Source organism: Chelonia mydas, chromosome 18 (genome assembly GCF_015237465.2).
Source record: "Chelonia mydas isolate rCheMyd1 chromosome 18, rCheMyd1.pri.v2, whole genome shotgun sequence".
NCBI lineage: Eukaryota > Metazoa > Chordata > Testudines > Cheloniidae > Chelonia > Chelonia mydas.
The window spans coordinates 13,771,165-13,785,508 of NC_051258.2; the positions used below are offsets into that span (position 1 = coordinate 13,771,165).

The 14,344-nt window shown below is 45.7% G+C and overlaps 1 protein-coding gene across 13 annotated transcripts in view; it reads left to right on the top strand.

Moving 5' to 3' along the window:
- Positions 1-13,946, top strand: part of RERE (arginine-glutamic acid dipeptide repeats) — a 396,332-nt gene extending 382,386 nt beyond the window's left edge. For 7 of the 13 annotated variants that reach the window (XM_037881385.2, XM_037881386.2, XM_043531922.1 and 4 more), the window contains 4 exons: positions 526-1,249; positions 8,196-8,342; positions 8,801-8,981; positions 10,822-13,946. In XM_037881385.2, the coding sequence (XP_037737313.1) occupies positions 526-1,249; positions 8,196-8,342; positions 8,801-8,981; positions 10,822-10,855 (1,086 nt within the window). In that variant the 3' untranslated portion in view covers positions 10,856-13,946. The remainder of the gene's footprint in view (positions 1-525; positions 1,250-8,195; positions 8,343-8,800; positions 8,982-10,821) is intronic. The other 6 variants (XM_037881387.2, XM_043531921.1, XM_043531920.1 and 3 more) reach the window with 1 other exon arrangement.
- Positions 13,947-14,344: the final 398 nt, after the last annotated feature.

Sequence of the window (14,344 nt, forward strand, 5' to 3'; positions counted from 1 at the left end):
CTCAGGAAGGCCCCAACTGTGTATAATTCAAACTTGTACACTAATTTCTGAGTGTTGGTTTGGTTTTTAAATTTACTTGGAGTTAAAAAACAAAGCCCCTGTGGTGTGGGCAGAGATAATCGAGGGCAGGGAGACTGGTCATCATGCAGTGATACTGCCTTGTTTTAATTGAAAAAAACCACACTAGTCTTTTTTTTTTTAACCAGGCTTGTGCACCTTTCTAAGGGAGGGTTGTAGTAGTTAGCAGCGGAAGATGCCTATAGCCATCCAGTCCCTGCAAATGGAAGGGCAGAACGTAGTGTGGTGTTCCCCCACCCCTGCATGCTGTGCACCCTTGCTCTTCAGGGGCTTGCTCAATCGTAGCACATGTGGGGGAAGGCCTTTGGGAGAAAGCTGTCGTGGGACAGGTGTAAATTATCCCCGTACTGAGCTGTAGCGAAAGGGTGAATGTGCTGGGAATTTTTTCAGCCAAGTTTGTTGGTTTGGAATAAAATCTCTCCCCTTCCCTCCCCCCATTCTCTGCAGCAGAAAGTGTCCAGCTCCTCCCATGAAGGTCGCCTTGGGGAGTCCCAGCTCCCTGGACCAACTCACATGAGACCTTCATTCGAACCTCCACCCACAACCATCGCCGCTGTTCCACCTTACATAGGTCCAGACACGCCCGCGTTACGGACTCTCAGCGAATACGCCCGTCCTCACGTAATGTCACCAACAAACCGCAACCACCCATTCTTTGTTCCCCTGAACCCCACCGATCCTCTCCTGGCCTACCACATGCCCGGCCTCTATAACGTGGACCCCACCATCCGAGAACGGGAGCTCCGGGAGCGGGAGATCCGGGAGCGGGAGATCAGGGAAAGGGAGTTGCGAGAGAGGATGAAACCAGGCTTTGAGGTGAAGCCACCTGAACTCGATGCACTGCACCCAGCTACCAACCCCATGGAGCATTTTGCCAGGCATGGCGCACTGACTATACCCCCAACGGCAGGACCCCATCCGTTTGCTTCCTTCCACCCGGGTTTGAACCCCCTTGAAAGGGAGAGACTTGCACTGGCAGGCCCCCAGTTACGGCCTGAAATGAGCTACCCTGACAGACTGGCAGCAGAAAGAATACACGCCGAGCGTATGGCGTCGCTCACAAATGACCCGTTGGCACGGCTCCAGATGTTCAACGTGACACCTCACCATCACCAACATTCGCATATACATTCGCATTTACACCTCCATCAGCAGGACCCGCTACATCAAGGTGAGCCCAGGGAGCGAGCCAGAGCTCTTCCTTAGGGATGCTGACCCCTGCTGCTCTTGTAGATCCTAGAATCGTAGAAATATAGAGCTGGAAGGAACCTCGAGAGGTCATCCAGTCCAGCCGAAGCCAACCCTTGCACTACTAAACCTAGACCATCCCTGATAGGTGTTCTTAAAAACCTCCAATGATGTGGATTCCCCAACCTGTCTTAGAAGCCTATTCCAGAGCTTTAAAGTTAAAGTTTTCCTAATATCGAACCTAAATCTTCTTTTCTGCAGATGAAGCCCATTACTACTTATCCTACCTTCAGTGGACATGGGAAACAACTGGCCCCCATCCTCTTTATCATATTCCTTAACATGCTGGAAGACTATCAGGTTGCCCCTCAGTCTTCTTCCCCAGCTACAGAAAGGAGGTGGACAAATTGGAGAGAGTCCACGGAGGGAAACGAAAATGATTCGGGGGCTGGGGTACATGACTTATGAGGAGAGGCTGAGGGAACTGGGTTTATTTAGTCTGCAGAAGAGAAGAGTGAGGGGGGATTTGATAGCAGCCTTCAACTACCTGAAGGGGGGGTTCCAAAGAGGGTGGAGCTAGGCTGTTCTCAGTGGTGGCAGATGACAGAACAAGGAGCAATGGTCTCAAGTTGCAGTGGGGGTTGGATATTAGGCCTTGTCTACACTGGCAAGTTACTGTGCAGTAAAGCAGCTGTCTGTGGTGTAACTGCCGAGGTGTACACGCTACCAACCCACTTAGTGCACAGAAACGCCTCAGTTGCAGCATTGCAAAAAAAACACCTCCACAGTGCTCCTGTGCTGCATTGCCAAGGTAAACACATCAACTGCTTTCAGGGCTGTAATTGGCCTCTGGAAGTGTCCCATAATCCCTCAAGTGGCTGCTCTGCTCATTGTTTTGAACTGGCTGTCCTGAAGGCATGCGCCCTTCCCCTTTCAAAGCTCCGTTTCTGACAGCCATTGCTTGCTGTGCTGATCTGCTCCAGGACACAAAGCAAACCATTATTATGGAATGCTCATGCTGTTGTGTGAGAGAGAGAGAGAGCGGTGGGGGCTGATGTTGGGGTGTGTGTGTGTGTGTGTGTGTGAGAGAGAGAGAGAGAGAGCGGTGGGGGCTGATGTTGGGGGGTGTGTGTGTGTGTGTGTGAGAGAGAGAGAGAGCGGTGGGGGCTGATGTTGGGGGGTGTGTGTGTGTGTGAGAGAGAGAGAGAGAGAGAGCGGTGGGGGCTGATGTTGGGGTTTTCTATCCCCCTGCCTCAGGTCTGGTTGTTTCCTGCCACTGTCTGAACTTACAAGACAGCATGCTGAAACACTCTCTGTCTCCAGACTCTCTCTCTTTCCCCCTCCTCATACACACACACACACACTCCCTGTCACACACTCCCACGCCCCCCCTCCCCCCCACCTTCGGTTGAAAAGCAGCTGGCAATGTAGTAGGTTGCCTGTGGAACAATGGGACGCTGTGCCTGCCCTATGAGGCATTGCAAACCCTTCCCAAAGCACCCTGTGGCAGCGTCACAGAGGGACAGCTACCACAATGCACTGCTGTCTTTGCCGTTGCAAGAACTGCTAGTGTGGATGCGCTCCACCGTCACAAGGAGCACAGTGTGCACACGCAATGGCAGTTTAATTCCAGCGCGTTAATAAAAGTGGTATCACTTGTTGCGCAAAAACTTTGCAGTGTCGACAAAAACTATTTCACGAGGAGGGTGGTGAAGCACTGGAATGGGTTACCTAGGGAGGTGGTGGAATCTCCATCCTTAGTGGTTTTTAAGGCCTGGATTGACAAAGCCCTGGCTGGGATGATTTAGTTGGGGTTGGTCCTGCTTTGAGCAGGGGGTTGGACTAGATGACCTCCTGAGGTCTCTTCCAACCCTCATCTTCTATGATTCTTTTCTCAAGACTATACATGCCCAGTTGTTTGAACCTTGCCTCAGAGATCAGGTTTTCTAAATCTTTTATCATTTTTGTTGCTTTTCTCTGAGCTGTCCAATTTGTCCACATCTTTACTAAATTGTAGCATGCAGAATTAGGCACAGGTACGCCAGCTGAGGCCTCACTAGTGCTGAGTAGAGCAGGACAGTTACCTGTCATGTCTTACATACGACATGCCTGTTAATACACCTCACAATGGTATTCGCCTTTTTGAAACTGGATCACGTTGTTGACTCATATTCAATTTGTGATGCACTATACCCACCAGATTCTTTCCAGCAGTGCTACCTACTGCCTATCCAGTTATTCCTTGTTTTGTAGTTGTGCGTTTGATTTGTTTCCTTCCTATGCGTAGTACTCTGCATTTATCTTTATTGAATTTCATCTCGTTGATTTCAGACCAGTTCTCTTATTTGTCAAGGTTGTTCTGATTTTTAATCCAGTCCTCCAACGTGCTTGCAACCCCTCCCACTTTAGTGTCATCTGCATATTTTATACGCATATTCTACTCCATTGTCCAATTCATTAATGAAAATATTGAATGATACCAGATCCAAGAGCCTTCTGCCCAAATCATGGGGTCGTGTCCCATGACTCAGGAACTATGCACAGCATAATCTCCAGCTGTGTCAGCATGGCAGCCGTACCCAGGTCTCTACAAAATTGTGACACATGGGTGTGGCCCCACCCTGAATAACATTGCTTTCTTTATACCATGTGGCTAGAAATAGCTATAATTGTGTTTGATCTCTCATAGACACCTGCTTTTTCCTGTCCACGCAGGCAAAGGGAAACCACAACACAATGCAGCTGGGATACAACCATGTTTAAATAATAGGATTATTATTTTATTTTAGGCATTTCGTCTCTGTATAAATGACGCAGGCCTCCCTTGTAATAACCTGGGTATTTTACACCCACATATTTAACCCTTCCCTGGGATTGGATCAGGTCGTTGCTGAGCACGGGGCAAGTTTTCAGCAGCCAGTAACATTCTTCACACACCCAGGCCTTGTCCAAAATTCTCCCTCTGTTGGTCTAGAGCTGGTGCAGCCCAATCAGCAGTGGCCGCACTAGTGTAGACTGCAGGCACTTGTCAGATGACACAGTGGTTAAAACTCCTGCTCCCTGTATACCTTTGTACCCAGCTTAGTAGTTTATTCCCTGATGCGCACGCCAGTGAGAGCGCTACACACTGAATACTAGCACCTAGACGTCCATGAGATCTCTAGCTGCCTCAGGCTGGAAAATGGTTGGAGTTGTTCAGCCAGAGTGTGAATTTAAAACAATTGGTTATTCAAATATTGCATGATAGAAGTGTGGCTGGGTGTGGGACATGCAAGCATGCCCCTGCTTTCTCTCTGGTGGTGGTTCAAGCAGTTGCCCGTGAGAAGTTCAGATGAGACAAACATGACAAGTCTGCAGCCCTTTTTTCATGTAAAGTGACTGCTCTCTCTGATGTGAAGGACATTGCCATGGATGTCGATCTATTTTCCAAACTTAGTTAGGGTGGTGTTAAAATAAAGCAACAGCAAATTTGAGAGAAACCGAAAGTGTGCGCATCAGTCACCTTCCGATGGATCAAATGATAATTGCGAGTAGAGTGATGATAGCAAACCTCAGGCTATCTGGGGAGGAGGATGTTTGGGAAATGAGGAGGAGAAGATAACACCAGTGATAAGCAGTAAGCTTGCATGTGTCCTGCCAAATAAGCAGCATATTGATTTACCCTGATCAGAGATTAAGGCGATCAGAAATGGAAGATAATAGTGCCAATTAAGCATCCAAATCCAAAATGGTGTTAATAAATAGGCCTTTCAGAATCAGCAAGGGTCAGGCTGTGAGATGGGGAGGTGTAAGTGGGTAAGTTTAGTCGATGTTTTTATATAACTGCTGGGTTTGTGAAAAATCCCACAACTACACGCTGCAGAGGAAGGTCACTGCCAGTCTGACCTGGGGGGAAACACCTTTCCGACCCCGCATCTGATGACCAGTTAGACCCAGAGCCTGTGAGCAAGAACCAGCCAGCCAAGCACCTGAGAGAATTCTCAGTTCCCCCTCAGAGCCCTGGCCCTCCCCTTCCAGTGTCCAGTCTACAGCCATGGCCATCCCTGATGCTTCAGAGGAAGGAGCTAAAAAGAAAAAAAACCACCCCAGAGTGCACTGGGGGAGGAGGAGAAGTTCCACACTTACTACCTTGGCAGATTTCTGGTACAGGTTACATATCTTCTTCTCATTCCCGTGGAGGGAGGGCATCAAGGCTCTGGTTATGAATGTCTGCATCGCAAACTAAGGTGTAATTGTAGCTTTAATCTAGCTAGTGTGGGTAACGATACTAATGAAGGTGTGGTAGTATAGGCTAGCGGCTTCAGTACAAGCCCACCAAGGACCCTGGATACATACTCAGGTTGCCAGTCCACACTGAAGTCCATGCCACCACACTTTACACTACTGTTGTTACCTATGCTAGCTTGATTAAAGCTAGGCCGGGTGTGCCTACCTGTGCTACAATTACACCTGATTTGCAGGTTAGACATACCCTCCGGCCCTCTTGTTGACATCTGTGGTGATTCTCTGATTCCTTTATCTCCCATTTATCTATTTGTCTTGTCAACACCTGGCAACATCATAACTTCCTAGTGGTAAAGCAGACCTCCCTACTTCAGCTCTCTTAACATCTCCTGTTGGTTGCTACAGCCCCACCCTTCTTCCCTCTTGGCATGCAAGTCCCCTTACCAACACATAGTTTACACCCAATTTTAGTGTAATCATAGTGTCTAGTGAATATAATGCAAAACCTCTGCACAGTTCAGAGAAACTGGCAGCCTCTGCTGAGGCGTGACTTCAGTGCTATACTAGTAGCTGCAGTGAAAAGGGTGTGCGAAGGAGGTTTTACCTCTTCAGCCTTTCTGCACTGCTAGAGCGTGAACATTTGGGCCTTGTACAACTGGAATAGACTTTCCTTCATGCTTACCAGAAAGCTCCTCAGTCTAAGCTTGGGGACCTTCTTCATTAGAATGTGCTTAGTTCTAAAACGCTTTTAGATCCCCAGAAATGATTGGTGACATAACTTGGTATCCTGTTAGGTGTCAAGACAAAGAGATGGGAAAGTCACTCATTTGGCTGAGTAGCTATGAGTAATGTCACTACATTGGTGATTTGGAAGATGGGCAACCAAAGCAAGATTTCCACATTTTCTGGTAGCAAACTGGTGGAGAAAGGTTAAATAAGGCACCAACTAATTCAGCAGCAAGGTCAGAAGTGAAAGCAATTCAAGTACATGGTGTACAGTTCCTGGGACAAACGTACTGCAGATGTACTTGTGCAAGCGAGCAAATATAGCATAATGAGTCTTGGAACATGTGAATTAAAAATAGATGGTGTCTCTGTTTCCTGGGTTAGGAAGGGAATTTGAGAGCTATTGCAGAAAGAACTAGAGTGTGCATCAAAGGAGGCAAGTGATACGCAGCTGTATTTCAGTAGAAATGTATCTGGGATTTGATAGCGGTGATGCAGTACATAAAGGCACTACTAGATGGAACTTGCACAGTGTTCAGCATGCTATGTGCGCTGCTCTGGCAGTCAGAAGAAGGACTGCACCAAATATCCAGTCTTATGGATTGTAAAGGGGCAGGATTGACATAGATTGGACTGCAGTTTTGCAGATGATGAATAGGGTTGATTTAAATTGACTTTATGGCTACAGACACTTGAGTGCTGGAATATGGTAACTTTTAAAGGAAAAGAAATAAGTGTCTGACACAGCATGTCTGCACATGGCTTTTATCTTCAATTAATTGATTGCTTATTAACTCAAGGTAGCTAACGCATTTGTTAAGGCCAGCATGGACACTCTACAAGTATTTGTTCCAGGACACACACGTTTGTGGTGTACCCACAAGGACCAGCCTGGAGTCTTCACCAGCCTTTACAAACATATTAGCTACCTCATGTGGATGGGCAGTCCACTAACTCAAGCTAGAAAACTCTGGTGTGGCCCATTGAGTGAGCTACTGAAATGAAGTCACGGAAGCCCTATTTCAGAATTAAGGTCTTAGCTGCGCAAGGAAGGAAGGGAAAGTAGGGGGTCGGTCTGAGTGATGGGCGGCGCTGACATACAGTTACTCGTGTTGTGCTATTCTTACAGGCTTGCACTTGTGTGTGCTTAGAAACAGGAGTAGTATTGGGATTGAAATGACCATGGGAGACTGCTTTCTGCTAATATGCAGTCTCCATGCAAACTTCTAGCGGATTAAATGCAGGGGATTTGCCATGCACTGATGAGTAAATATTGTCATGGTTTCATCCTCTTAGTAAAGTGACATTAGAGGAATTGCCTACAAGTGAGGACAAATAAGGAGAGGGGGCGGGGGGGTTCCCTTTTGTAGAAGGCTGGCAGCTCCCTGGAGCTGACACTGTCTGATTTGGGGAATGGAGGGTTTGAGAGCTTCCTGTCTGTCCAGAGCAGTATTACAAGGGTGCTCAATTGTTAAGCCCTTTTGACCTGAGGATTGTCAGTGATCCTTTGACTTGTACTTATGTGCTAGCAGAAGGCAAGAAGATATTTACAGCCAGTGTTTTCTTATAAACCTCTGAAAAGACAAATTTTGCCTTAGAGTCTTGGTTTAACTGTATTAGCATGAGATTCTGCCTCTGTGTGTGTGTGAAGTGGGGAAGGAGGAGGCTGCTAACAATGAATGTGTAAGTGGTTTTGCTTTTTGATTTTTCCTGTCACTTGGTAGATTTCTTTTTCGTTATTGAAATTGAAAGGCATGAGTTGTTTCTTTAACAATTAAGACTGTTTGGCAAGCAGATGTCACTTCAAACACTTGAGGATAGAGAAGTGGGCTTCAAGTCAGATGGAGCTAAGCTCCACATAATTACACACCAATTAATCCAGATACTGCACAAGCTTAAGTGGTAACATGGCTTTTGTTCCCCAAACGGTGAGGCTTCCCCAAGCAGTTGGTTAACTTCCCTTTTATCTTCTTTTCTAGGTTCAGCAGGACCTGTTCACCCGCTGGTGGATCCCTTGGCAGCTGGACCCCACTTGGCACGTTTCCCCTACCCGCCTGGTACCATCCCCAACCCGCTGCTAGGGCAGCCCCCACACGAGCATGAAATGCTCCGACACCCGGTCTTCGGTGAGAACATTTCACTGACCTTCCTCTAGGCAGCACTTTGATCCAAGCTGTAAACACTTTCCTCTGGGTCTAACTGTGCAGTGGACGGAATTGGGAGCTTTAATTCTTATGCTTTTGCTTTACCGTTTTTAAACTGAACTTTTTTATGTTACAATCTTTAGAGACCTCCTGTTTCATTGCTAATACGTCCCCTACAACTGAATCCTAGTAGCAGCTGTAGGGAAGCCATGAGGTATGGTGATTAGAACAGTGGGCAGACTGGAAATCAGTATTCTAATTCCCAGTTCTGCCACTGTTTTGCTGTATAACCTCAGGCAAGTTGCTTAACCACTCGGCACATCTGTGTCCCAATCTGTGAAATGGGAAAGTGGGGGGATAATGCTCTGCGTTACCTACCTTGCAGGGCAGCAAGAACCAGTTAATGTTTGTGAAGGGCATAAATGTGATGTCTCCTGCAGGTACCCCCTACCCACGAGACCTGCCTGGTGCTATCCCACCTCCAATGTCAGCAGCCCATCAACTGCAGGCCATGCATGCCCAGTCAGCAGAGCTGCAAAGACTGGCTATGGAGCAGCAGTGGTTGCACGGGCATCCCCACATGCACGGTGGGCATCTACCAAGTCAGGAAGATTATTACAGGTGAGAGATGCATTGAAGACGCAGCTAAAAGTTCTGTTACTATTTCCCGGACTTTTTTCTCCTGAGAGGTCCCCTCCCCGCAGCCTGCAGCCCAAACATGTGGTCAGTGTGACCTTAACGTGCTTGGAGATCAAGCTTCAGAAAAAACTAATTTGGTGTGGAGGTGTCGCGACGTCACAGTCTCGGTGCTCTGAAACCACCCTGAATGAAGCCAGGGAGGACTGTAGTGTAGTGTCCCCGCCACAGGACAGACTCACCAGGGCAAGAAGCCTTCTCAGCTTCAGCACTTCCTGGGTCTGGCCTCGGCGCATTCAGCACCCTGTTCACACTGTAAGTGTCCTGCAGTGAGTCCACCTGGAAGGGACACCTGGGGAGGACTCAGCAGTGGCTCTCAGCCAGCATATAAAACAGAAGAGTTTATTAGTCGATGAGAACACAGCGTACAACAGATCTTCTTAGCACAGAAATCAGGAACATTCAGCAAAATTCATCTTGGGGGGATCCAGAGCTCAGAACCATGGGTTTCCCCCCTGAGTCCCAAAACAGGAGACTGACCAGTTTCCACGAGCCCAGGTTCAGTCACTCCCACCTGTCCTACCTCTGGGCTTTGTCTCTTTCCCGGGCAAACAGGTCACCTAGTCTCTTTCTTCTACAACACCTTCAGCTAGCTCCTTGCAGAGAAGGGGGCCTGGCCATTATTTGCCAGGACACAAAGTGTCGGCCATTTTCTATGGCCTGGCAGCCAGTTAGCAGTCACGCCTGCCCTCTGGGGGTCTCTGCAATTATCACACACCCTTATCCCACCATCTAGATACTTGAGTAATACATAGGGGAAGCTGAGGCGCGCACGCACACAGTATTCAGCGAAAATATTAAGAACATTCCCACTTTGTCACAGGAGACTGGGACAGATTTTGGAAACTAGATCATAATAATTGGCGTAAGGAATAAACTAGCTTTGTCACGCGCTGCAGAATTAGCTTTGCTTTTAGTGACATTCATTATGATTGCCATTTCCCCGCTTCCTCCCCTTGAAGAATAAAAACCTCATGAACAGAAATAAGAGAGGAATTCACCAGCAAGTAAATCTGAACAAATTATTGATGGGCAACAGTTGGTGAAAGCATAACTAATACAGACGCTGGATGAATGGCTGGGCAGATCTCGACCAGTCATGCAAGTTCCTCCTCTCCCAAAATTATTATATTGCAATGGTTTTCCTCCTCTTTTTCCCCCATTTGCCTTCATTGGAAGACCTCTTGTTTCTGTTTTGCAATGGCGGCTAGCAATCTTCAGAAGGGGAATCGCCGCCTCCGGCATCCAGCAAGGTCCACTCTTTATGTTGCTTCGTAGCAAGGATGGCTGAGCAGCAGCCTGGCATGTGCTTGCCTCATGCCCCCTTTGCTTTGGTGTCTCAAACCTTGTCTGTGCTCTGGAAAATTATGTGTTGTGACACCAGGTGACAGTACTGGCAGCTGACCTGATGCTGAACATGGTTTAGCTGCAAGTGTGGACAGGGGCAAAGCATGTTCAGCACCAGTTCAGCTGCACTGCTTGCTGGCACCTGCTGGTAATCTCACTTGTGTACAGAAGACCCCGATAAACAAAGCGCATCATCTCCCGTGACCGACTGTGTTCATCACCGCTTGTTACCATGCTGGTTCTCCGTTCACTCTGAGAAATCAGACCTCCTGCTCCCCACCCATGTCCCCTTTGTGGCACTTTGATGCCCTCCCCCCCCCCCATTTTGCGGTGAGGCTAGTATCAGAAGGCAACATATTGCTGAGACACGAAGCCACATGCCCTTTGTCCGCTAAAACACATTTTCTTTCTCTTTCAGTCGACTGAAGAAAGAAGGTGACAAACAGTTGTAATAAATTATTTATTTGTAATGCCGGCTATGGAAGCCCCAGTCCTTGGGAAGGAATGGAACATTTTTTACATACAATAAGAGCTGCAAAAGAATATCTTATAAAGATTTCTTTATATATTTAAATCTAAAGAAAACACCCACCTCCCCTACCAACAGCTAAAGACTTACTGGCATAAATAGCGTTCATTTGTAGAGAAGATTTCTCAAGACTGGTGTGGGCTTCCCTGCATGACCACCTATTCAGAAGCCTATTGAAAATACAGGACTGTTTGGAATTCTCAGAGAACTACCCTGCAATCTTGGGGGGGCGGGGGGCGGGGTGTTTTTGTTGGATTGATTTGGGGTAGGTGCTAGAATCAGGTTCACAACACGACAGTCACTGTGCGTGAAGAGACACTCAATGCATCTATATATATATATTAAAACCCGAAAAAAATAAGGATTGCAAGTAGGTGGCGTAACAAGCTCTGAATCCAAGTGCTATAATAATAAAATAATTACTTTTATTTTAATACATTGTAGGAAATCTTCATACTTTTAAAGAGAGCTCAGTTCTTCAGCATGGCTTTTCAAGTCTGTAAATAATGTTTTGGGTGGCGGGGGAGGAAAAATAACAAAACTCCACAAATGTAACAATCTTGGTTTTTTCAGTAACATCACAAATCCTGGTAGTGACAGAATACAGAGTTGATTTTTAATAAAAATAAATATATATAATTATCCCTTTAATTAAAGGGAAATAATGGGTGTCAATAATTTCAAATGGGCAAATGCTTGAAATTTGATTTGGTAGCAACAATAAGCATTAAAGGCAGTTGCAGGGATAATGTTACAAATGACTGTTTCTGTTTCCCCCCCCCCCTTTTTTTCCCCCCATTATCATTCTATCTTTCCATTCTGCAGATGACTTTTATTGAGTTCTGCTTCTCAGCAGTACAGATGTCCCTTGAAACTGGCTTGCCCTTTCTGTCTCTACTGTAGAGATTATTATAAATTTGGCTGCAATCTGCCTCCTTCTATTGTCTTTTAAAAACAATAGTCTTGCTAAATTTGTGTTAAGCTATCTCTTTAAATTTTAGCTAGTAGTAGCAAAAATTCTAAGAAGTAGTATCTTCCTTTAAATATGATGTGTAGCTCAAACTATTAAAGTCAGGGTTGTGTGGGAAGAATTTTTGGACAAGGCCCACTTTCTCTGGCTTTTGTTTTACATATTTCTAAGGAGAGACTAGACAATTGGACTACAGAGTTGTGTATTTAAAGTTCTTTCATCAACACCAATAATCTAAATTTAACCTGTCTCTTACTGAAGGCTGCTTGTTTTTGGGAGGGGGTTTCTAACATGTCTCAAGGTTTGTGTATCAAGGAACCTGCTGCTGTGGGATTAGCCAAAGGTATTTAGTAACATTGCTGACTCCCAACACAACAGGTTCATGCTGAATAGCCCAGATTGGCTGGAAGAAGAACTTTGCCCGTGTGTGTCCATGGCTGATATATGGCAAAGGAGAAAGGGTGCACACAGTAGAAGAATAGGCATATATTTTTGTAGATAGCTTTGCTCGCTGCCTAAGCCAAGATGCACATCTTTCTTGAACACACACATACCAAAACCATCTTCTTGTTGTTGCATTAGCCATGTTTTTGATAAGGCAGAGGGTGGCGGATCCAGAGAACATCTGCATCTGCTGGTCAGGTTTTCTACTGGTACATAACCTCTTCCATTCTCTCTCTCAACTCTTGAGGGCTGTAGCTCTGCTGTGGTAGACTGTTATATGTGGTGGTCATGTCATAGGACTGTATTGAGCCATGTTAGATAAACTTGTAGTTAATCATTCAGTCTTGTGGAAGGCATGGCATGAATGGTGCTTCACCACCACACAGGGCAGAAACCAACATTACCATGTTGCTACTCATTGGCTGCACTGATGGGTAGGTAATGGCACCGATTTATGAATTAAAACCTGCATCAGGGAATTCCAGGCTTAGTCTATCCATCTGTGTAGCGTGTGTGTCCAAAGGAGGAGGGCTAGTTTCAGTTCCATCTCATCTCTTTTTTCATCCTTTCATTCCAGTTCTCCTTTTAATGCCATTTCAGTTCCTTAGAGTGAGTCAGTCCCATCAGAACTCTGTGTGAGCTCCTGTCTGCCAAGACTCCAGGGTTTGACACCTGGGAGTTCTCGGGCTTGGATACCAAGAGATTCACCCTAGAACCAGGAACTATAATATTTGTACATTACTTCCAGTCTCTGTCTGTGGTTGTGGGGTGAAATAGCATTAACACCTATCCAGCAAGTATCATGGCAGAGGTGCTAATAAAAATGTCCCTGGCCAACAAAGAGCATGAATGTACTGAAGGCTTTATTTAAGAAAATTTCCATCAAAATTCAATTTTTTTCACCATCTAGAACTGGGGAAGGGCAGGCATGACACCACCACCAATCGCACATGATGCTGCCTCTTTATTTCAGTCTTTTTTTTTTTTTTTTTTTTTTAAGGAAAAAGATGTTGATTCCTTCATGTTGTCCTTTTTCCTTCCATTTTTCCAAAGAACAAAGTAGTGCTTTGCAATCCCTATTCAAAAAGCTGTCCCTTGATCTTTTTTTTTTTTTTTTTTCAGCATAGTAGAATCTTTTATGTTTCTGACATCGTGGCACAAAGAAGCTCTGAGATTCTTCCACCTCAATCCAATGATTAACTACAGCTTTATTTGCAATGGCTTTTGAAACCATCTTGGTGTTCGATGCCCTGTTATTATAACCCAGACCTTTTGGTTTCCTTTCAGAAATCTCTCTCATTTTTCCTCTGTTTTGAAGATTTTTTTTATTTTGCTTTCGTGTTTCTGAAACGTCTCTTGTTCTATGTCGTCATGGTTGAGCTTGTTTCACTGCACCGTTAAAGCAGAGTGTACATTCTGACTGCTACATTTATATATATCTTGAAGCTTAATGTATATATGAGTAGTTTGCCATGGGATAACACAGTGTAAACAGAGTAGAAACCCAGAAATCGTGACTTCTGTGTTCTCTCCATTTGAGTATTTTGTAATTTTTTTGAAATATTTGTGGACATAAATAAAACCAAGCTACACTACAGCAGCCAGGTTTTGTCTGCAAGTGGAGTGTGTCTGTTACTTGAGATGAGTGGGAGAGGGCGTGATAAGGGGGCAATGGCATGAAAGTCTTGCCTCTTCTAACAACTGCACATTTACAAGCAAAAGCAGATCTCTCTCTTCTCTTGTTTCTCAACCCGGCTTCTCTGTTGTTAGCTAACCCTAGTGTCTAGCCTTCACACATAGTGTTATGCTACCCTGTGTTTGGGCCTGAGCTGAATTCCAATGTGCATAATTGCATTTTGTCTACCTGGGTCTAGCTAAATGCTCCAGGGGGATCCTTGCACCAATTCTGCACCCTTCGCTTAGGCTTTTAGCAGTCAAATTGAAAATCACGTACATTTAGGGATGTGTTAAACGCAGTTGTGGCTAAAAGAGGTTCTT